The sequence below is a fragment of the Salvelinus fontinalis genome, chromosome 37 (genome assembly GCF_029448725.1).
Source record: "Salvelinus fontinalis isolate EN_2023a chromosome 37, ASM2944872v1, whole genome shotgun sequence".
In the NCBI taxonomy this organism is placed as follows: Eukaryota; Metazoa; Chordata; class Actinopteri; order Salmoniformes; family Salmonidae; genus Salvelinus; species Salvelinus fontinalis.
Genome location: NC_074701.1, coordinates 10018239 through 10042483, shown reverse-complemented (window position 1 = coordinate 10042483; position 24245 = coordinate 10018239). Strand labels below are relative to the sequence as shown.

Below are 24245 nucleotides of genomic sequence, written 5' to 3'. Positions count from 1 at the left end.
TGTCTACACCCATTCACACCCTCTTAAGCTTTAGCCCGACCCATCTCTTTAAGGGTTGATCTGAGCATGCTATATTAACAACAGCAGTCAAGCACCCAAGCTAACTTGCTAGCTACTTCCAGACACATAATGAGCGTTGGTGACTGTAACTGTGCTGCTGGCAACAATTGAATTACGCTTTGTTACCGACATTTACTGACACAGGACATATTCAACGGGTGTTGAGCATTCAAAAATGAATCAGTTATTCTGCGCTCTGGCACATTAAAACGAGTCTTTCGTTAAGAAATTTAGCTAGATAGCTAGCTAGGTAAACAATGAATCCCAACGCATGACTTAACCTTAGTTAGCGAGCCAGCCAGGTAACGTTAGTTAGCCAGGTAACGTTAGTTAGCTAGCTAGCTAACAGTACACTTTACCTTGAAATTAAAATACTTTATCAAAATTAGAAATGCGTAATATCTGAAAATGTAGCTAGCTAGACTTTCTTACCCGTGGCCGTAAATCGGAGTAGATAGCCAGAGCGAATTTAACAGCTAGTACATCTACCAACAGTTGCAGTGACATTCTATTAAAATGGATATTTGTATAACGTTAGTGGAGTCTTTTGTTAAGACATGTAGCTAGGTAGCTAAACAATGGACCATTATCACAACTCATGACGTTACTACCCTGCATGAATCTGCAGGTAGCTAACCAGTCAGGTTCTATGGCTATAACTAGTCAAGCATATATGTTTGAGGTACGAAGAATTAGATCATACACATAACGTTAGCTAGCGACCCAGCCAGCTAACGTTAGCTAGCTAACAGTACACTTTAACTTGACATTAGGTTTATGCAGTTTTACTAAGTGATAAAAAAAATTTAAAGCCGCGTTCAACGCGATTACCTAAAAATACTGACCAGCTCCAATAGTGATATAATAGAAATTCATATGATTTATATGTTTAAGGTAATGGTAAGATAATGACTAAAAGTATTCTACCTTGTCACTGTATAATGGAGTGAAATGTATTTGAATCATAAGACTAGAATTCTTATGAATGTGTGTGCATAGGACAAGTTAAGACTTACCATTTAGAAGTGTAGGCGAGACAGTAGTGCCGAAGAAAATACCGAGAACAATTCAACTGTGTTTGACCCGACCTGGCTATAAGTCTGAGAAACTTATGATAGGACAGGAAGTACTTCTCAAGGTTTCTCTAATCTCGGGGGAATGGAACTGTCGGCTGGGTAGTGATAAACAGTGGTGAGAACTCTGGAGAAGGATACAACTCACCTACTGTTCGTGTGTAATTATGTGCGTAGGATATCTACTGTTTGTGTGGAATAATGTGCGTAAGTAGGGAGCAAGTATAAAATTAATGTCTTTGTATAATGGACTTGGGAGCGCTCTCGTGAATAAACATTTCGACTATTGTAAGCTGGGACTCTCTGTTAAATTCAACCATAGTCTTACAAACTCTGGGTTGCAGACTGAGTAGATTAATTTAAGTTTATGAACATTGATAACGAAATTCTCATAACAAGTAGACAGACGTGTGCTATATGGCAGACCAATCCATACTCATCTCTTGGCATGTCCAGCCCACTCATTATCTCAGCCAATCATGGCTAACGGGAATGTTGCTCCCTTTTTCTGTGGCTAAACCAACTAGGCTCGTAATTAAACTATTTTATTCGTATTCGTATTTCGTATTCGTATTTACAGATGGCATACACGTTTGCTATTAAGGCACATGAAAGTTCACATGTTCGAGAAGGCATTTCAAATGGCTCTACTGTGAAGTCATGACTTGCGACATACGCCTAGTTCCCTGAATTGGGTCACAAATAGCCCTTACACAGCCTGGAGGTGTGTTGGTTGGGTCATTGTCCTGTTGAAAAACAAATGATAGTCCCACTAAGCACAAACCAGATGGGATGGTGTATCTCTGCAGAATGCTGTGGTAGCCATGCTTGTTAAGTGTGCCGTGGATTCTAAATAAATCACAGACAGTATCACCAGCAAAGCACCCCCAAACAATCACACCTCCTCCATGCATAACATTGGGAAACACACATGGGGATCTCATCCGTTCACCTACTCTGTGTCTCACAAAGACACGGCGATTGGAACCAAAAATCTCAAATTTGGACTCATCAGACCAAAGGACAGATTTCCACCAGTCTAATTTCCACTGGTTGTGTTTCTTGGCCCAAGCAAGTCTCTTCTTCTTATTGGTGTCCTTTGGTAGTGGTTTCTTTGCAGCAATTCGACCATGAAGGCCTGATTCACGCAGTCTCCTCTGAACAGTTGACGTTGAGATGTGTCTGTTACTTGAACTCTGTGAAGCATTTATTTGGGCTGCCATTTCTGAGGCTGGTAACTTATTCTCTGCAGCAGAGGTAACTCAGAGCCCTCCGCAGTGTTACAAAATTTGTGAGGCGCATGGCAATGCGATACAAGAGCTCCATTTGACCTCGGCATGCCTCTGGAGGCTCCGCAAGTGTCACCACCCTCCATATGGAGCCTTTTCGGATCAAGCATAAATAGGCTTTGAGTCTAGGCCTCTGCAATGGTTTAGTTCACCGAGTGGGCACAGATATATACATTAGCTTCAAATGTTAAAGCAAATGTTTAAGCATGCAATAGTGAGGCATTATATGCGCTGCTCGACAAAAAGCCAAGACCCTCTCTTCCTCCTGGGCAATTATGTGTGAAACACATCTCACTGTCCTAGAAAAACCTCGGACCTGATGAAAACAAGCCCAGGTTCCCCTCGGGTGAAATTCCCTTTTAAAATGATCAATGTGCCTTAGTAGGAAAACTCTAGCACATACAGTACATTCAAGAAAGCGCATCACTTCATACTCACTTGAATGTTTTCCAGATTGACCCGGCAGTTGGAAGCCATGCTAGTGAAGTGGTGTGCATTCTGTTCATCCAGAATGATATACACGGCAACATTTCGCATGGCAGCATCCAGAATATCCGCAAAGATGTCCACATCTGTAAAGGTGTCCATTACCACAGCGATCACCTGGAGAGGACCACAGAGCACACTATCAGACACACTAACATTCGACCTACATTGGCTTCAAATGTTAAAGCGTGCAATAGTGAGGCATTATACACACATCACATGCTGTGCAATTGTTCTACATTTACTATTGTACTATTGCACATCCTTTGTTACACACCAACTGATATAGTATCGTCTGTCTCTGTGCTTGAAATTCATCAGCTTGGCGTATCAATGAAATTCAGATAATGAGTGGAACATATTGTTATATACAATCTAGAGGCCTCACCTATCGATCATGCGTAGGCACAAATCTGCACGTAAAAAACATGCACGGGGATCATGTCCACGCAAAGTGTGAGATTTAGCAATATGAATGTTTGCTTGAGAGTGTGCCTAAACTTGCGTACACACAGTGCCAAGTGGTAGAATAAGGGAACTGCTTGTCAAGTATAGAATGGGGAAAATATATGTTGAAAATGTGTGAAATTGTAAGAGTAATAATTAAATCATTTTTCGATTTCATTGCATTTCCATTGTGAATTCATGATACATATCTTGTGAATTCATGATACATATAAAGTACAGTCATTTGTTAAATTAGAGGCACGTCATTAGCAAAACGAACAGGAACATATACAATTTTCATCGCACAAAGGGTTGAAGACAAGAGGGGTTTCTTTGTCCTGATGCCATCAATGGGTTCCCAAATATGAACGGCGCAATAGACGGAACCCACGCCGCCATAAAAGCACCATCCCAAAACGAGTTAATCTACAGTGCCTTCAGAAAGTAGTCATACCCCTCGACTTATTCCACATTTTGTTGTGTTACAGCCTGAATTCAAAATGGATTCAATTGAGAAAAAGGAAATGTTTGCAAATTTTCCCTGTGCCCTGTTTTTATCCCCCCAAAATATTGATAGTCCTTGACAATGAACAGCATACCCATAACATGATGCAGCCACCACCATGATTTAAAGAGTGGTACTCAGTGATGTGTTATGTTGGATTTCCCCAAAACATAACACTTTGTATTCAGGACATAAAGTTAATTTCTTAAAATTAATTTCTCCAGCAAGGATGAATGCCTGTATCTTTCTAGTGACTGGATGTATTTACACACCATCCAACGTGTAATTAATAACTTTACCAAGCTCAAATGGATACTCAATGTCTGCTTTTTTCATTTTTACCAATTTACCAATAGATGCCCTTCTTTGCGAGACATTGGAAAACCTCCCTGGTCTTTGTGGTTGAATATGTGTTTGAAATTCACTGCGCAACATAGGGACCTCACAGATAATTGTATTTTAGGGGTACAGAGATGAAATAGTCATTCAACAATCATATTAAACACTATTATGGCTCACCGAGTGAGTCCAGGCAACTTATTATGTGACTTGTTCAGCACATTTTTACTCCTGAATGTATTTAGGCTTGCCATAACAAAGGGGTTGAATACTTACTGACTCAAGACATTTCAGCTTTTAATTTTTAATTAATTTGGAAACATTGCTGAAAACATAATTTCTCTTTGGCATTATGGGGTATTGTGTGTAGGCCAGTGACACAAAATCTCAATGTAATCCTTTTTATATTCAGGCTGTAACATAATAAAAAATAAAAAAAATTCAAGGGGTGTGAATACTTTCTGAAGGCACTGTAATGTGAACAGAAATGGCTTCCACTCGTAATGTGCAGGTGATAGGTTGTATGATGCTGAATGTGGTGGCAAGGTGGCTAGGTGGCTAGGTGGAATGCACGATTCGTTCATTCTGCAGAACAGCAATGTTGGCCTATACGCCTACAGGCGGGAGCTGTTGAGGATGGATGACTTATTGGTGAGGATGGATGGCTTATTGGTGAGTGTTGTCTACTCATTTGAAGAATATTTGCCATTGCTAAAGCAACTTGAATTGTCCTAATGGTCCTCTCTTTGTAGCTATGTTTTTATTTTTACCGGTCAAGCCACAACTGAGCGAGTCAAATTGAACCTTTTGGTTGTACTCAATCTCTGAAACTAGCTCAATCTCTGAAACTAGCACCTCTATTTCAGTCTAAACAATACATGTTTTGTTTTTTTTGGTTGCGCAGTTGTAGGCTATTTCATGGTACAGCGTTGTATATTCCAGACTTTAAAACGGATGATTTTGACCATACCTGTATATGGTTAATTAGGGGCGCTTTGAAACGCACAAGCACTGAGGCTGAGAACAATTGGGATTTATTAACAGTCATCTCCTACCGGTGTATGTATGACGTTTGTAGGATTGTTTGATAAATCACACCTTTTCTATGCATAAGAACATTTTAAATTACGTTCGTAAGTAGTATTTTAGAATAGTTTCTACGCAATATTGATAAATGAGTCCCCAGGTATTTCAGCAGTGGATTGTACACTACACTATAATTCTAAAAGACAGCACATACAGTACAGTGACTCTTTCCACTTTGTCCTATTGAAGCACACTGGCTGATAGAGAATTGTGTAGTATTTACAGCCATATCCATACATGATTTGGTTTTACCTTCGAACATAAAATGATGTCAAATTTCTACATTTATGAGGTAAATATTTAGAAATGCACAGTTCAGCAGTTACAAAACTATAGTATATACGTTACCTACGCACTACATAATTTTGGTTCAGTAGTTATTTGTTTTGAGCAGTTTGATTAAGTGATATTTCATTGTATTGTTAACAAATGACAAGAAAATCCTATCAAAGGTAAAGTGAATATTGCATTTTGAAAACTAGATACTTAGATTGAATATGGAAAATAATCTTGAAGCAACAAAAAAAGTGAATTTTGTAGATTATCATTTATGGATATTTATGTAGGGGGTAGATACAATTTTTGTTAGGACAAATCAAATCTGACATTTTAAACCAGAAATTACAAACTTCAGAAGCCTTTTAAAACTTTGAATACACTACAAGTTTGCATTTCCTGCTGCGCAGGAACATTCTCAGCAACAAAAGAGTGATCAAATTAAGACCCTACATCTGTAGTGAATGTTTTTGTTGTTCTCTGTCAATGGCAAACGTGCATAAAGATTGCAGAATTCTGCGAGATGGTCCAATGTGCCAATAAATCAGCAGAATATAAAATTGGGATCATGTATACTCTGCTAATAACCATACAAAAAAGAAAAACGGACATACTTGTTGAGCATTCTTGATAAGTCGACGAGCCTGCACCTTGATACTTGGCATATCTGGCTCAGAGGGGTTAACCAGTGTGGTGACATCGGTGGGGCCTATGAAGCGCTGCTGTTCGGGCCAGCCAAGGTCAAGACCGGGTGCATCCAAGTCAGAGTGGACGGGCCAGTATGTGTCTGAAGAGCCGTCTCCCCCAGACTCCACATATGGGAGCTCAGGCTGAGTGCTCTGGTACGGAACTTTCACTGTGCACCTAATGTGCTCAATTTCCTGTCTGGAAAGGAAGTCCACCACATCCGCACTCTGGAGGAATTCATAATAGCCCTCCAGGTCATCCTCCACCAGTGCGTCAATGGCCAGTCGGTACTCCTCGCGGTAGTGGGGAGGCACGTAGTTGGGGTCCAGGCGGTTATCCCCGGCTGAGGAACATTGAGAGCGGTGTGCCATACTGATTCCTGAGAGAGAGCCCAAAGAGAGGGTACACACAATGTGAGAACTTGGTAGTGAGGAGAAATGGAAAGAAAGTTATAGAGTGGCAGATGTGTGGGCCATGATCAATTCTGCATATTTATACAAAATACAACGTCACAATTTACACATTAATATTTCATTATGTGTGTCCCTGTGTAACCTAACACACAAAAAAATATTTTTTTGTCCATTAAAATAACATCAAATTGATCAGAAATACAGTGTAGACGTTGCTAATGTTGTAAATTACTATTGTAGCTGGAAACTGTACGCCTATGTAGATATTAATGGAATATCTACATTGGCGTACAGAGACCCATTATCAGCAACCATCACTCTTGTGTTCCAATGACATGTTGCGAATCCAAATTTATCATTTTAAAAGACTAACTGATCATTAGAAAACCCTTTTGCAATTATGTTAGAACAGCTGAAAACTGTTGTTCTGATTAAAGAAGCAATAAAACTGTCCTTCTTTAGACTGGCTGAGTATCTGGAGCATCAGCATTTGTGGGTTCGATTACAGGCTCAAAATGGCCAGAAACAAAGACCTTTCTTCTGAAACGCGTCAGTCTACTCTTGTTCTGAGAAATGAAGGCTATTCTATATGAGAAATTGCTAAGAAACTGAAGATCTCATACAGCGCTGTGTACTACTCCTTCACAGAACAGCACAAACTGGCCCTAACCAGAATAGAAAGAGGAGTGGGAGGCCCCGGTGCACAACTTAGCAAGAGGACAAGTACATTAGAGTGTCAAGTTTGAGAAACAGACACCTCACAAGTCCTCAACTGGCAGCTTCATTAAATAGTACCCACAAGGGCCTCCCGGGTGGCGCAGTGGTCTAGAGCACTGCATCGCAGTGCTAACTGCGCCACCAGAGTCTCTGGGTTCGCCCCCAGGCTCTGTCGCAGCCGGCCGCGACCGGGAGGTCCGTGGGGCGACGCACAATTGGGCTAGCGTCGTCCGGGTAAGGGAGGGTTTGGCCGGTAGGGATTTCCTTGTCTCATCGCGCTCCAGCGACTCCTGTGGCGGGCTGGGCGCAGTGCGTGCTAACCAAGGGGGCCAGGTGCACGGTGTTTCCTCCGACACATTGGTGCGGCTGGCTTCCGGGTTGGAGGCGCGCTGTGTTAAAGAAGCAGTGCGGCTTGGTTGGGTTGTGCTTCGGAGGACGCATGACTTTCGACCTTCGTCTCTCCCGAGCCCGTACGGGAGTTGTAGCGATGAGACAAGATAGTAATTACTAGCGATTGGATACCACGAAAATTGGGGAGAAAAGGGGATAAAAAAATAAAAAAAAATAGTACCCACAAAACACCAGTCTCAACGTCAACAGTGAGGAGGCGACTCCGGGATGCTGGCCTTCTAGGCAGAGTTGCAAAGAAAAAGCCATATCTGTCTGGCCAATAAAAAGAAAAGATTAAGATCGGCAAAACACAGACACTGGACAGAGGAAGACTGGAAAAAAGTGTTATGGACAAATCTAAGTTTGAGGTGTTCGGATCACAAGAAGAACATTCGTGAGACGTGAAAAGATGCTGGAGGAGTGCTTGACGCCATCTGTCAAGCATGGTTGAGGTAATGTGATGGTCTGGGGGTGCTTTGGTGATGGTAAAGTGGGAGATTTGTACAGGGGAGATTTGTACAGGGTAAAGGGGATCTTGAAGAAGGAAGGCTATCACTCCCATTTTGCAACGCCATGCCATACCCTGTGGACGGCGCTTAATTGGAGCCAATTTCCTCCTACAACAGGACAATGACCAAAGCACAGCTCCAAACTATGCAAGAACTATTTAGGGAAGAAGCAGTCAGCTGGTATTCTGCCTATAATGGAGTGGCCAGCACAGTCACCGGATCTCAACTAGAGGTCGACCGATTCTGATTTTTCAAGCCGATACCGATTATTGGAGGACCCAAAAAAGCCGATACCGATTAATCGGACGATTTTTATATATATATTTGTAATAATGACAATTACAACAATACTGAATGAACAATGAACACTTTTATTTTAACTTAATATAATACGTCAATAAAATCTATTTAGTCTCAAATAAATAATAAAATCTGTTAAATTTGGTTTAAATAATGCAAAAACAAAGTGTTGGAGAAGAAAGTAAAAGTGCAATATGTGCCATGTAAAAAAGCTAACGTTTAAGTTCCTTGCTCAGCACATGAGAACATGAAAGCTGGTGGTTCCTTTTAACATGAGTCTTCAATATTCCCAGGTAAGAAGTTTTAGGTTGTAGTTATTATAGAACTATTTATTTCTATACCATTTGTATTTCATATACCTTTGACTATTGGATGTTCTTATAGGTACTTTAGTATTGCCAGCCTAATCTCGGGAGTTGATAGACTTGAAGTCATAAACAGCGCAACGCTTGAAGCATTGAGAGCCGCTGGCAAATGCAGGAAAGTGCTGTTTGAATGAATGCTTACGAGCCTGCTGCTGCCTACCACCGCTCAGTCAGATTGCTCTATCAAATCATAGACTTAATTATAATATAATAACACACAGAAATACGAGCCTTAGGTCATTAATATGGTCAAATCCGGAAACTATTTTATTCTTTCAGTGAAATCCGGAACCGTTCCGTATTTTATCTAATGGGTGGCATCCCTAAGTCTAAATATTGCTGTTACATTGCACAACCTTCAATGTTATGTCATAATTACGTAAAATTCTGGCAAATTAGTTCACAATGAGCCAGGCTGCCCAAACTGTTGCCTCTGCGTGCAATGAACGCAAGAGAAGTGACACAATTTCCCTAGTTTAATATTGCCTGCTAACATGAATTTCTTTTAACTAAATATGCAGGTTTAAAAAAATATACTTCTGTGTAGTGATTTTAAGAAAGGCATTGATGTTTATGGTTAGGTACAAATTGGTGCAACGACAGTGCTTATTTCGCGAATGCGCTTGTTAAATCACCCGTTTGGCGAAGTAGGCTGTGATTCAATGATAAATTAACAGGCACCGCATCGCATCGATTATATGCAATGCAGAACAAGCTAGATAAACTAGTAATATCATCAACCATGTGAAGTTAACTAGTGATTATGTTAAGATTGATTGTTTTTTATAAGATACATTTAATGCTAGCTAGCACCTTACCTTGGCTCCTTGCTGCACTCGCATAACAGGTAGTCAGCCTGCCACGCAGTCTCCTCGTGGAGTGCAATGTAATCGGCCATGATCGGTGTCCAAAAATGCCGATTACCGATTGTTATGAAAACTTGAAATCGGCCCTAATTAATCGGCCATTCCGATTAAATCGATCGACCTCTAATCTCAACCCTATTGAGCTGTTGTGGGAGCAGCTTGACCGTATGGTACGTAAGAAGTGCCCATCTAGACAATCCAATTTGTGGGGTGTGCTTCAGGAAGCATGGGGTGAAATCTCTTCAGATTAACTCAAGAAATTGACAACTAGAATGCCAAAGGTCTGCAAGGCTGTAATTGCTGAACATTTTGGATTCTTTGACGAAAGCAAAGTTCGAAGGACAAAATTATTTCAATTATGAAATCATTTTTTATAACCTTGTCAACGTCTTGACTATATTTCATTTTGCAACTCATTTCATGTATATTTTCATGGAAAACAAGGACATTTCTAAGTAACCCCAAACTTTTGAAAAGTGTATCTATACAAAAGTATGTGGACACCCCTTCAAATTAGTGGATTCGGCTATTTCATCTACACCCGTAGCTGACAGGTGTATAAAATAGAGCACACAGCCATGCAATCTCCATAGACAAACATTGACAGTAGAATGGCCTTACTGAAGAGCTCAGTGACTTTCAACATGGCACTCTCATAGGATGCCACCTTCCCAACAAGTCAGTTTGAAAAAAGTCTGCCCTGCTAGAGTTTGCCTAGTCAACTGTAAGTGCTGTTATTGTGACGTGGATATGTCCCGGAGCAACAACGGCTCAGCCGTGAAGTGGTAGGCCATACAAGCTCACAGAATGGGACCGCTGAGTGCTGAAGCGCGTAGCGGGTAAATATCATCTGTCCTCTGTTGCAACACTCCAAACTGCCTCTGGAAGCAACGTCAGCACAATAACTGTTCGTCGGGAGCTTCGTGAAATGGGTGTCCATGGCCAAGCTGCCACACAAGCCTAAGATCACCATGTGCAATGCCAAACATCAGCTGGAGTGGTGTAAAGCTCACCGCCATTGGACTCTGGAGCAGTGGAAACGCGTTCTCTGGAGTGATGAATCACACTTCACCAACTGGCAGTCTGACGGACAAATCAGGGTTTGGCAGATGCAAGGAGAACGCTATCTGTCCGAATGCATAGTGCCAACTGTAAAGTTTGGTGGAGGAGGAATAATGGTCTGGGGCTGTTTTTCACGGTTTGTGCTAGGCCCCTTAGTTCCAGTGAAGAGAAATCTTAACGCTATACCATACAATCACATTCTAGACGATTCTGTGCTTCCAACTTTGTGGCAACAGCTTGGGGAAGGCCCTTTCCTGTTTCAGCATGTCAATGCCCCCGTGCACAAAGCGAGGTCCATACAGAAATGGTTTGTTGAGATTGGTGTGGAAGAACTGGACTGGCCTGCACAGAGCCCTGACCTCAACCTCATCGAACATCTTTGGGATGCATTGGAATGACGACTGCGAGCCAGGCTTAATCGCCCAACATCAGTGCCCGACCTCACTAATGTGCTTGCGGCTGAATGGATGCAAATCTTCTAGTGGAAAGCCTTCCCAGAAGAGTGGAGGCTGTTACAGCAGCACAGGGTGGACCTACTCCATTTTAATGGCCATGATTTTGGAATAAGATGTTTGACAAGCAGGTGACCACATACTTTTGGTCATGTAGTCTCCAGTGGTGTAAAGTACTTGAGTAAAAATACTTTCAGGTACAACTTAATTCGTGTTTTGGGCTTCTGTACTTTACTTTACTATTTATATTTTTGACAACTTTTACTCCACTACATTCCTTAAAGAAATAATGTACTTTTTACTCCATACATTTTGAGACCCAAAAGTACTTGTTGCATTTCAAATGCTTAGCAGGACAGAAAAAGGGTCCAATTCACACACTTATCAATAGAACATCACTGGTCATGTCTACTGCCTCTGATCTGGCATACTCACTAAACACATGCTTTATTTGTAAATTATGTCTGAGTGTTGGCTATCCGTAAATGTTTAAACAAGAAAACCGTCTGGGTTTGCTTAATATAAGGAATGTGAAATGATTTATACTTTTACATTTACTTTTGATACTTAAGTGTATTTCAGCAAAGTACATTTACTTTTGATACTTAAAAGTATATTTAAAACCAAATACTTTTAGTCTTTTACTCAAGTAGTATTTTACTCGGTGACTTTCACTTTTACTTGAGTCATTTTCTATGAAGGTATTTGGACTTTTACTCGAGTACGATCATTGGCTACTTTTTCTACCACTGGTAGTCTCTATGTTGAACAGGATGATCTATTTTGGATGCAATTTGAATGGAAATGATGGAGGCAAAGAAAGACTATGACAGAGTGAGCACTGATTTAAAGCAACACTATTCAAGTGACATGCTGTTTTATAACTCTACAGCTGAAATAAATAAACAATTATCTTTACAATGAAATAATAAGGTGACCCCCGAAAGCCAGATGGAGATGTGTAAATTAGACCCGCATTTAGTCCTTATATAACTGTAGCATATACTGCAACAAATGTAGGGACCATAATGGAAATAAGTCCCCGACTTTATTGTGCAATACCATGATATTGAAGTGCCCAAAGTCAGTATGTTTTGTTTATTTGTTGTGTGGTGCATTGGTACAGAAACCTATAGGTGGAAAATGTGTTGCATATATTTTATATAATTATAGATATGCCATTAAAATGTTGAAATTCTGATTCCCAATAGATGATCATTGTCTGCAACCGCCTCTGATCGTGAAGTAATGAAACAGGAATGATTAGAGAGCTCATCTGTGGTGGTCAGCGAACCCTCAACCTTCTGGCCATAGCCCTGCAAGGCATATACTGGCTGAAGTGGCAAAGTCGATATCCACGTTTATAAAACAGGGTTATTCGTGGGAGTAAACATTATTTGCCACATTATTTGACACAATGACACTTTTAAAGTTGTGGAGGGGGTGCATTCTCTTTTTTTAGGACACCTTGTGACACCCTCGTAAACGTCGATCTGTCCCTAAGAGAGAAATGTTCCACATTATCTTCCTATATGTTTCCTGAAAAACTTTAAGAACTAACCTTATGGCATAACTGAGATTCTTCCTGAATTGAATCATCCGTGGTTTCAGTTTAGGCTATTATGATTTATTCCGTCTCTTGAACCGGTATTCCCCACTGAGACTGTATCTCATTCCTCGTCTGGCTGGACTCCTCAAAAAGAGCGTTCTGCGTGACTTGATCACCTACCCGGCAGAACCAGTTTATTTTCATGCTTGCTTGAGGCATGTTAGGGGAATGGAAGAGTTTTAGAAGTTAGAAAGAAGCCCATCTCACAGATTGCTGACGAGTTATGCCCCGCCTCAAAGTAACGCATCCTAACTGCAAATGTTCAATTTATTCCAGTTTCGTGACATGGACGCGAAAATGTGGTGTTATATGGTGCTTTCAAGACAACTGGGACTCGGAAAAAACGAGGTGAATTCACGATGTCAGTGATCTTCAAGGCGGAAAGTCGCTTTAGAAAGGGAGCTTTAGAAAGAGGCCCGAGTTCCCGACTTGGAATTCCGAGTTGGATGACCGTTCAAAACGATTTTTCCCAGTCGGAGCTCGTTCCCAGTCGTCTTGAACGCACTGAAGTCGGAAGTCTTGAGATTTCCAAGTTCCTAGTGTCCAGTTATTTTGAACGCGGCAGTATAAACGTATTTCATGCCATTCTACATCATTTAGGCCTACATGACAGGAGACATAAGAATATTTTTTAATACTACAAAATGACCAAAATTAGTGGCGACAATGACACTGTCAAACAGATAAATGAACACGACCTGGGCCGGTTTCCCAAAAGCATTTTAGGCTAAATTCATTGGATCCTATGGTTTTAAAATAAATGCAGCCTTATTAATATGCTTTTGGGAAAACGTCCTTGGTCTTGACCTGGCCTAGGGCCAATAAAAAGAGGGGAGACACATATTGTACAATATTGGAAGCCTACTAATTCAACTTTCCAGTGGCACTGACTCACCCAATGATGAAGATAGATAGCATGAATATGCGTAGCCTAGGCTTCTCACTGTACAGGTGATGGTCTCAAGATAAGCCTGACTACTTTGAAAAACAGTGCTGTTCGTTGTTGAGGGAAAAAAATGGTAGCTTCTACTGACAAATTAGTCTTCTCTTTCAGGCAGTAGGCATTTGCTTTCCAAACGTATTTCCCACGATTGTATTTAGAAATTTGCGAAAGGCCTTTAGCTATTCACTGACAGCGCGAAAAGAAATATTATCCATAGAAATAGAATCCATAGAACGAAAGTGCCCATTCAAGTCAGGACTAACAGCCATTTTGATCATACCCATGAGTTTACGACTCAAATTACGAGGGTGAGGTTCCCAAACCCTTCCCAGATAACATATTTGGTTCGTTGGAAGTTGTGAGAACGTACATTTTTGGTTTCCCATTGATTCTTGGAAAACCGTTTTTTGAGAATGGAAGTGAAAATGTAGGCTGTTTTGGGAAATCACATTCTTAGGTTGCAGGGAGGTTCTGAGAAAGTGTTTCTATATTTATTTAACTAAACAAGTAGGTTAAGAACAAATTCGTATTTACAATGACAGTGGGGTAACTGCCTTGTTCAAGGGCAGAATAACATGTTTCAAGAATACTTCGATTAACACAGCGAACTTAGGATAACTGTTTTGAACTCCAAGCACAGATAGGATACATGGAAATGAATGTGCTTAGGCTTTAATCATGCAAACACATTTTAATATTGCAGATAGATTGTGGCTTCCGTCAATGTAATTGTCTGCATAATTTTGAATCGCCCATATATATTTTTGTAAATATATATACACTACCAGTCAAAAGTTTTAGAACACCTACTCATTTAAGGGGTTTTCAATATTTTTAATATTTTCTAAATTGTAGAATAATAGTGAAGACATCAAAACTATGAAATAACACATATGGAATAATGTAGTAACCAAAATAGTGTTAAACAAATCAAAATATATTTTAGATTCTTCAAAGTAGCTACCCTTTTCCTTGATGACAGCTTTGCACACGGTTGGCATTCTCTCAACCAGCTTCATGAGGTAGTCACCTGGAATGCATTTCAATTAACAGGTGTGCCATCTTAAAAGTTAATTTGTGGAATTTCTTTCCTTCTTAATGCGTATGAGCCAATCAGTTGTGTTGTGACAAGGTAGGTGGTATACAGAAGATAGCCCTATTTGGTAAAAGTCCAAGTCCATGTTATGGCAAGAACAGCTCAAATAAGCAAAGAGAAACAACAGTCCATTATTACTTTAAGACATGAAGGTCAGTCAATCCAGAAAATGTCAAGAACTTTGAAAGTTTCTTCAATTGCAGTCACAAAAACCATCAAGCGCTATGATGAAACTCGCTCTCATGAGGATCGCCACTGGAATGAAAGACCCAGAGTTACTTCTCCTGCAGAGGATAAGTTCATTAGAGTTAACTGCACCTCAGATTGCAGCCCAAATAAATGCTTCACAAAGTTCAAGCAACAGACACATCTCAACATCAACTGTTCAGAGGAGACTGTGTGAATCAGGCCTTCATGGTCGAGTTGCTGCAAGAGGAGTTAAACAAGGGTGTCCGCTGTCAGTAGATTTCTTCATTATGGCCATCGAAGTGCTACTGTAGCTATTAAAATCAGATCAAATAACAACATTAGAGGATTTGAAATCAAAGGCATAAAAAGAAAGGTGTCCTTGTATGCTGATGACTCAAGTTTTATATTAAGTCCGCAAGCTAGATTCCTGCAATGTCTCATTGAAGATCTAGATAACTTTTCTGGCCACTCTGGACTAAAACATAATTACCATATTACGTATTGGATCTTTAAAAAAAAAAAAATATGCATTACCCTGCAGTTTACCTATGAAATGGTCTGACTTTGAAATAGACATACAGTGCATTCGGAAAGTATTCAGACCCCTTGTCTTTTTCCACATTTCGTTACGTTACAGCCTTATTCTTAAATGGATGAAATATTTTCCCCCCCACATCACACATAAATGACAAAGCAAAAACTGTTTTTTAGACATTTTTGCAAATGTGTAAAAAAACAACAACGGAAATATCACATTTACATAAGTATTCAGACCCTTTACTTTGTTGACGCACCTTTGGCAGCGATTTCAGCCTTGAGTCTTCTTGGGAATGACGCTACCAGCTTGGCCTACCTGTATTTAGGGAGTTTTTCCCATTTTTCTCTGCAGATCCTCTCAAGCTCTGTCAGGTAGGATGAGGAGCGTTGCTGCACAGTTATTTTCAGGTCTCTCCAGAGATGTTAGATCGGGTTCAAGTCTGGGATCTGGCTGGGCCACGCAAGGACATTCAGAGACTTGTCTTGAAGCCACCCCCTCATTGTCTTGGCTGTGTGCTTAGTGTCATTGTCCTGTTGGAAGGCGAACCTTCGCTCCAGTCTGAGGTCATGAGTGCTCTGGAGCAGGTTTTCATCAATAATCTTTCTGTACTTTGCTCCGTTCAACTTTCCCTTGGTCCTGACTAGTCTCCCAATCCCTGCTGCTGAGAAACATCCTCACAGCATGATGCTACCACCACCATGCTTCACCGTAGGGATGGTGCCAGGTTACACGCTTGGCATTCAATCCAAAGAGTTCAGCCTTGATTTCATCAAACCAAAGAATCTTGTTTCTCATGGACTGAGAGTCCTTTAGCAAACTCCAAGCGGGCTCTCATGTGCCTTTTACTGAGGAGTTGCCACTTTACCATAAAGGCCTGATTGGTGGAGTACTGCAGAGATGGTTGTCCTTCTGGAAGGTTCTCCCATCTCCACAGAGGAACTCTGGAGCTCTGTCAGAGTGACCATTGGGTTCTTGGTCACCTCCCTGACCAAGGCCGTTCTCCCTTCGATTGCTCAGTTTGGCTGGGCAGCCAGCTCTAGGAAGAGTCTTGGTGGTTCCAAACTTCTTTAATTTAAGAATGATGGAGGCCACTGTGTTCTTGGGGACCTTCAATGCTGCAGACTTTTTTTCGTAGTCTTCCCCAGTTCTGTGCCTCAACACAATCCTGTCTCGGAGCTCTACGGATAATTCCTTCGACCTCATGGCTTGGTCTTTGGTCTGTCAACTGTAGAACATTATATAGACAGGCGTGTGCCTTTCCAAATCATGTCCAATCAATTGAAGTTACCACAGGTGGACTCCAATCAAGTTGTAGAAACATCTCAAGGATGATCAATGGAAACAGGATACACCAGAGCTCAATTTCGAGTCTCATAGTAAGGGGTCTGAATTCTTATGTAAATATGGTATTTCTGTTATTTATTTGTAATACATTTTCAAAAATTTTAAAAAATGTTTCACTTTGTCATTATGGGGTATTGTGTGTAGAATGATGAGGAACAAAAATAATTTTATCAATGTGGAAAAAGGGAAGGGGTCTGAATACTTTCTGAATGCCCTGGACTTGGTATTTATATCACAAAATATATAAATTAGCTCTACACAATGAATTTCAATAGAAAACTAATAAAAATAGACAAAATCCTGCAACCATGGAGAGGTAAATACACCGATTAACTCCTTAGTCATATCTCAGTTTGCTCACTTACTTATGGCACTGCCTACTCCAGATGTTTCATACTTTTTTGTTGTTGCTTTATCTGGGACGCTAAACCAGACAAGATGAAGCATGCCTATCTATATAATGAATATAAACTGGGTGGGCTGAGATTATTAAATATAGAAGCACTAAAGCTCTCTCTAAAAGCTTCACTTATACAAAAGTTTTACTAGAATCCTAAATTGTTCTCAAGTAGATTACTAAGGAAAGCTCATCCCTTGTTTAAAAATGGCCTTTTTGCTTTGTGCAGATTGCCATTTCTCATTTTCGATTAATTGAAAACAAAACCTTGTTCAAAGTATCTCACTTTTTCAAACAAGCAATGCAGAGCTGGTTACAATTTCAAATGCATCCCCCAGAAAAGATAGAACAAATATTACAACAAATTATGATTGAACTCAAATGTGCTGGTTGATAAAATATTTGTATTTATGGAAAATTTGTTTGAGAAGGCTATTCTGTTTTTAAATTATATTGTAAATTGGAGTGGTAGAATTATGTATTTCATGGAGCTATCAGGAATTACATGGGAAGGTCTGGTCAGTCCAAGATTACAACCAATTGATTACAGCACTACTCCAAAAATGGAGAAGGCAGGTGGCAGTTGGAGGAGGTAGGGAACTGGTCTGTCTGCCTAATATAAAAGATCAAAACTGGGGGAGGAACAAGAATAGTATAAATAGGAAAATATACCAGTTTAATTTAAGAACCAGGATGTTGACAGCTGTGCCATACAGATTGCAAAATAGTTGGGAAGATATTTTTGATAATTTAAGTAAATGTAATCTTTACTTCAAGTCAGATGTTTATATGTTATGTACAAAAGGCATATGTATGCATTGTTTACTATTTCAATTTATTTTTTTAAATGTCATTGTTGGAGTTCAGGTGTTTGACAGGATTGATGTGTGACTAGGTGCATTCTTGTCAAATAAATGTGCTTATTCATTCATCATTATGGATACATTCTGCAATTAGTTAAATCGGGACTTGAATCCGCAACAGAGCATGCCAACAAGTTAGTTTTGAATTGCTTTAATACAGCAGTGCCTTCTGACACCATGAATTGAAATAGATTTCACCTTGTTCATATAGTTGGCAGACATTATACGGGATGGAATATAAACCTCCACAGGATGACGAAGAAGAGGATCTGGTAAAATAAAGGTATGTTTCTAATATCATCTAGGTAGGTAAGTAGCTAGCAAGTTAGCTAGATTCTTGGCAAAATACTAGCCTCGTTCGTATTCACTGCACATTCTAAATATCTGACACCTTCTAGGATAGTATTATGTACAAGACACAAGAACAAATGCATACATAAGACAACAGGTATTAGTTAACTAAAATATGGAACAGTAAATGAAAATGCTAAATATATAGTTTGTTTGGATCAAGATAGCTAGTAGCTAGCTTACAGTAAAAGTCTCAGTTAGAGAGGAAATGCCAGAGCTTGCAGGGATTTGTAGTCTTGCATGATATCTACATTGATGCTAATTAGCATTTTATAATCTTAGTAAATAGAGCCAAAACATATTGATAACATTTACAAGGTTATCAAAATATCACACCAGGAAAAGCCTACATGAAACACAGACCTTGTTTGAAGTGGTTCTAAAATCACATATGTGAAAAAAGAATGACCGCTAGGTTTTATGGGTATTATGACAGATCAACTGTGGGGCTCTATGGGCAAAGATAGAAGAAGGAGGGTTAGTTACCAGTATCTTTGGTATGGGTAGCCGGGGCGGCAGGGTAGCCTAGTGGTTAGAGCGTTGGACTAGTAACCGAAAGGTTGCAAGTTCAAATCCCTGAGCTGACAAGGTACAAATCTGTCGTTTTGCCCCTGAACAGGCAGTTAACCCACTGTTCCTAGGCCATTGAAAATAAGAATTTGGGGCCTCCCGGGTGGCGCAGTGGTCTAGGGCACTGCATCGCAGTGCTAACTGCGCCACCAGAGTCTCTGGGTTCGCGCCCAGGCTCTGTCGCAGCCGGCCGCGACCGGGAGGTCCGTGGGGCGACGCACAATTGGCATAGCGTCGTCCGGGTTAGGGAGGGTTTGGCCGGTAGGGATATCCTTGTCTCATCGCGCTCCAGCGACTCCTGTGGCGGGCCGGGCGCAGTGCGCGCTAACCAAGGGGGCCAGGTACACGGTGTTTCCTCCGACACATTGGTGCGGTTGGCTTCCGGGTTGGAAGCGCGCTGTGTTAAGAAGCAGTGCGGCTTGGCTTGGTTGGGTTGTGCTTCGGAGGACGCATGGCTTCAACCTTCGTCTCTCCCGAGCCCGTACGGGAGTTGTAGCGATGAGACAAGATAGTAATTACTAGCGATTGGATACCACGAAAATTGGGGAGAAAATGGGATAAAAATTACTAAAAATAAAATAAGAATTTGTTCTCAACTGACTTGCCTAGTTAAATAAAGGTAAAATAAAATAAAATGGGTACACTGGCCGGCAGTCCACCCATTATACCATACCATCACTGGGCAGGGGAGGTGCAACTGCTCAGTCAGAAGTCAGACACGAACTGTGGTTTTTCAACAGCGAGGCTCAGATCAACATGGCAGTGTTGCATTGTTTATAAAAGTTGTTGTTATAATGTCTAAATAAACATGTCTCCAACTCCCATATCACACACTCAAAATGTGTCTACATTGTACAATCAATTAGTGAGAGAGAGCCTCAAATATCACATCCATTTGTATATCCACTGTAGCATTCTATATATGAATCGCCAAAGTTCGTTCCTGTTTAAGTTATGCCTTTGGTCACGTTCCCATGGGGCAAACAATAGAGCCTCCCACAATGCAGGCGATGGCTGCAGGATGAAGTTGTTGAAGAGCCCTGACAGTAAATCTCAGTAAGACCAAAATAATGGTGTCCAAAAAAGGTCCAGTCACTAGGACCACAAATACAAATTCTATCTAGCCACCGTTGCCCTAGAGCACACAAAAAACGGCACATACCTTGGCCTAAACATCAGCGCCACAGGTAACTTCCACAAAGCTGTGAACGATCTGAGAGACAAGGCAAGAAGGGCATTCTATGCCATCAAAAGGAACATAAAATTCGACATACCAATTAGGATCTGGCAAAAAATACTTGAATCAGTTATAGAACCCATTGCCCTTTATGGTTGTGAGGTCTGGGGTCCGCTCACCAACCAAGAATTCACAAAATGGGACAACCACCAAATTGAGACTGCATGCAGAATTCTGCAAAAAATATCCTCTGTGTACAACGTAAAACACCAAATAATGCATGCAGAGCAGAATTAGGCCGATACCCGCTAATTATCAAAATACAGAGAAGAGCCGTTAAAATCTACAACCACCTAAAAGGAAGCGATTCCCAAACCTTCAATAACAAAGCCATCACCAACAGAGAGATGAACCTGGCGAAGTGTCCCCTAAGCATGCTGGTTCTGGGGCTCTGTTCACAAACACAAACAGACCCCACAGAGCCCCAGGACAGCAACAAAATTAGACCCAACCAAATCACGAGAAAACAAAAATATAATTACTTGACACATTGGAAAGAATTAACAAAAAAACGGAGCAAACTAGAATGCTATTTGGCCCTAAACAGAGAGTACACAGTGGTAGAATACTTGACCACTGTGACTGATCCAAACTTAAGCAAAGCTTTGACTATTTGACTATGTACAGACTCAGTGAGCATTGCCTTGCTATTAAGAACGGACACCATAGGCAGACCTGGCTCTCAAGAAAAGACACCTATGCGCACACCGCCCACAAAATGAGGTGGAAACTGAGCTGCACTTTCTAACCTCCTGCCAAATGTATGACCATATTAGAGACACATATTTCCCTCAGATTACACAGATCCACAAAGAATTTGAAAACAAACCCGATTTTGATAAATTCCCATATCTACTGGGTGAAATACCACAGTGTGCCATCACATCAGCAAGATTTGTGACCTTTTGCCACAAGAAAAGGGCAACCAGTGAAGAACAAACACCATTGTAAATACAACCCATGTTTATGTTTACATATTTTCCCTTTTGTACTTTAACCATTTGCACATCGTTACAACACTGTATATATACATAATATGACATTTGTAATGTCTTTATTATTTTGGAACCTCTGAGTGTAATGTTTACTGTTAATTTGTATTGTTTTTGTTCAGTTTTAGATATGATCTACTTCACTTGCTTTGGCAATGTTAACATATGTTTCCCATACCAATAAAGCCCCTTGATTTGAATTGAAGAGCAACTGCAGAAACTTGCAGGCAAAACTTCATGACCTTTGATCACATGATTTTTCTAAAGTTCACGCAGTCTACACGTTGGCGCCAGGGGAGAACGACTGACCCCTCTCAATGAAGCCACGTAAGTTCAACGCCGAGCGCTTTACGACGTTGTTAGCAGAAAACAGAATCCCCCCCATGATAGTGAATAGAAAAATCTCTTCGTAAGAATTATTATTTTTTTGCTTATATTGCACAATATGTATGTCATTGAACCGATTATTTTAAACTTGCACACAGAGGAAGTTATAAGGATACATTATATGACAGCCTGCAGTCCTCCGGTCACCCTTCAACTTTACTTACTCAACGAGAGGCTGCACATCACTCCCTGGAGTAGCTAAAGCCCTTATTGATGTCACTTGCAGGTAATTTTAGCCTGGATGTTTGCGTATAAACATCCCCTGAACAAGGCAGTTAACCCACTGTTCCTAGGCCATCATTGAAAATAAGAATTTATTCTTAATCTTAACTGACTTGCCTAGTTAAATAAAGGTAAAAAAGAAAAAAAAATGAAAACACAATTTTTCCCCTCACAGATACTTTCTATGGAACAACAAAGATATACGATTTAAAATAAGTCTCTCTTTTTCGTAACTGGTTTGAGAATAAAATTATTTTGGTTGGTCAGTTATTGAATGAGGATGGATATCTACTCTCATATGGGGAATTTCTTGATAAATTTAAAATTCCAATAACCCCGAAAGAATATGCAATTGTTTTTGATGCGATTCCAAGGGGGGTTGTAATCTCTTTTAAGTTCCTTTGTGGTTGATGTAAGTAACATAGATTTACATGAAAATATATTCATTGGCAATATTAACATCAAAGATAAATATAGTAAAAAACAGATTAGGAATATTGTTTGTGATACTACAATTCCCTCAGCAAGATTCTTTTGGTCAAATATCTATGGTGATATACAATGTGGGAAAGCATGGAAAATTGCTAAAAAATATTGTATCAGTAACAAGGTCAAGGAAGTTTCATTTAAAATGTTACATAGAATTTATCCTGTGAAACATGTTTTGGAAAGATTCAAGCTGAATATTGACTATAAATGTGATTTCTGTGGAATGGAGAAAGAGACCATTTTGCATTTGTTTTTTGCCTGTATTTATTGTAGAATTTTTGGGATTTACATACAGAATTTTGTTACAAAAAAAATAGGACTGGTTGTACTATTTAATGGTTTTGATATAATGATTTATTTCAGAAATTCTGACATTGATAAAACTGCTAATAATATTACATTTCATATTCACAAATGCAAATGGTCTAATTCAAACAAAAATGCAATTAAAACTTGTTGTATTATTAATGAATATGATTTGTTTGTTTAGGATTCCTGGCAGTGTAAATAGTTTGTATGTATGCTTGTTTGCATGTGACTATTCCTCTTTTGTTTGTTGATATTTGTTAATAAGATTGAAGTGCTTTTGAACGGGATATGGTAGTAGGTGCCAGGCGCAACGGTTTGAGTTGGTCAAGAACTGCAATATTGCCGGGTTTTTCCACGCTAAACAGTTTCCTGTGTGTTTGAATGGTCCACCACCCAAAGGACATTCATCCAACTTGACACAACTGTGGGAAGCATTGGAGTCAACATGGGCCAGCATCCCTGTGGAACGCTTTCGACACTTTGTAGAGTCCATCCCCGATGAATTGTGGGCTGTTCTGAGGGCAAAAGGTGGTGCAACTGAATATTAGGAAGGTGTTCCTAATGTTTTGTACACTTAGTGCAGGGGTGTCAAACATACGGCCCGCGGGCCGGAACCGGCCCCCAAGGAGGTTCGATCAGGCCCGCAGGATAATTTGAAAGTGGAAAAAATGCATAAAAGACATGGAATTAATATTTTTAATTCGCTGCAATTCATGGATTATCCGCTAAGGGGCGCACTCTTTCCATCAGAGTAGAAGACAAGCCGCATCACTGAGACAGACTGAAAACAGCAGACGGTATCAATGCGCCATCTGCTGCTTGTTACGACGTTGTTAATACCTTGGTCTCTACCTCTCCGCTACACCCTCATTAGCCAAAATGTCGTTATCCAAACGGAGAAAAGTAGATAAGGAGTGTAGAATTTTCAAAGAAAAATGGACCACGTCCTATTTATTTACAGAGATGCACGGAAAACCTTCGTGCTTGGTGTGTTTGCAACAAGTTTCGGTATTGAAGGAATATAATATTCGACGCCACTACGAGACTCATCACAGCGAAAAATATGACGGCTTGCAAGGACAACTGAGAAGAGATAAGATTAACGAATTGCTGGCGGGTCTGAGGAAACAGCAGTCAACTTTCATCCAGAGCCGAGAAGTCAGTGAAGCAGCGGTAAAAGCCAGCTACCTAATTGCTAGCGAAATAGCATTAGCATCGAAGCCGTATTCCGACGGTGACTTTGTTAAACGATGCGTGATGAAGGCGGCTGAACTTGTATGTCCCGAGAAGCGACAAGCTTTTGCCAATATTAGCCTGACGAGGAATACTATAGCAGAGAGGATTTCGGAACTATCGGCAGATTTAGACAGTCAATTGAAACAGAGAG

At 40.3% G+C, this 24245-nt stretch overlaps 1 protein-coding gene across 3 annotated transcripts in view; it reads right to left on the bottom strand.

The window, feature by feature from the left end:
* Positions 1–14148, bottom strand: part of LOC129836091 (protein FAM83H-like) — a 35991-nt gene extending 21843 nt beyond the window's left edge. For 2 of the 3 annotated variants that reach the window (XM_055901875.1, XM_055901873.1), the window contains exons 1-3: positions 13827–14148; positions 6176–6627; positions 2861–3025 (exon numbers count right to left, since the gene is read on the bottom strand). In XM_055901875.1, coding sequence (XP_055757850.1) covers positions 2861–3025; positions 6176–6619 — 609 coding nt within the window. In that variant the 5' untranslated portion in view covers positions 6620–6627; positions 13827–14148. Of the gene's footprint in view, positions 1–2860; positions 3026–6175; positions 6628–12883; positions 13303–13826 lie in introns of those variants that run through there. The other variant, XM_055901874.1, reaches the window with a different exon arrangement.
* Positions 14149–24245: the final 10097 nt, after the last annotated feature.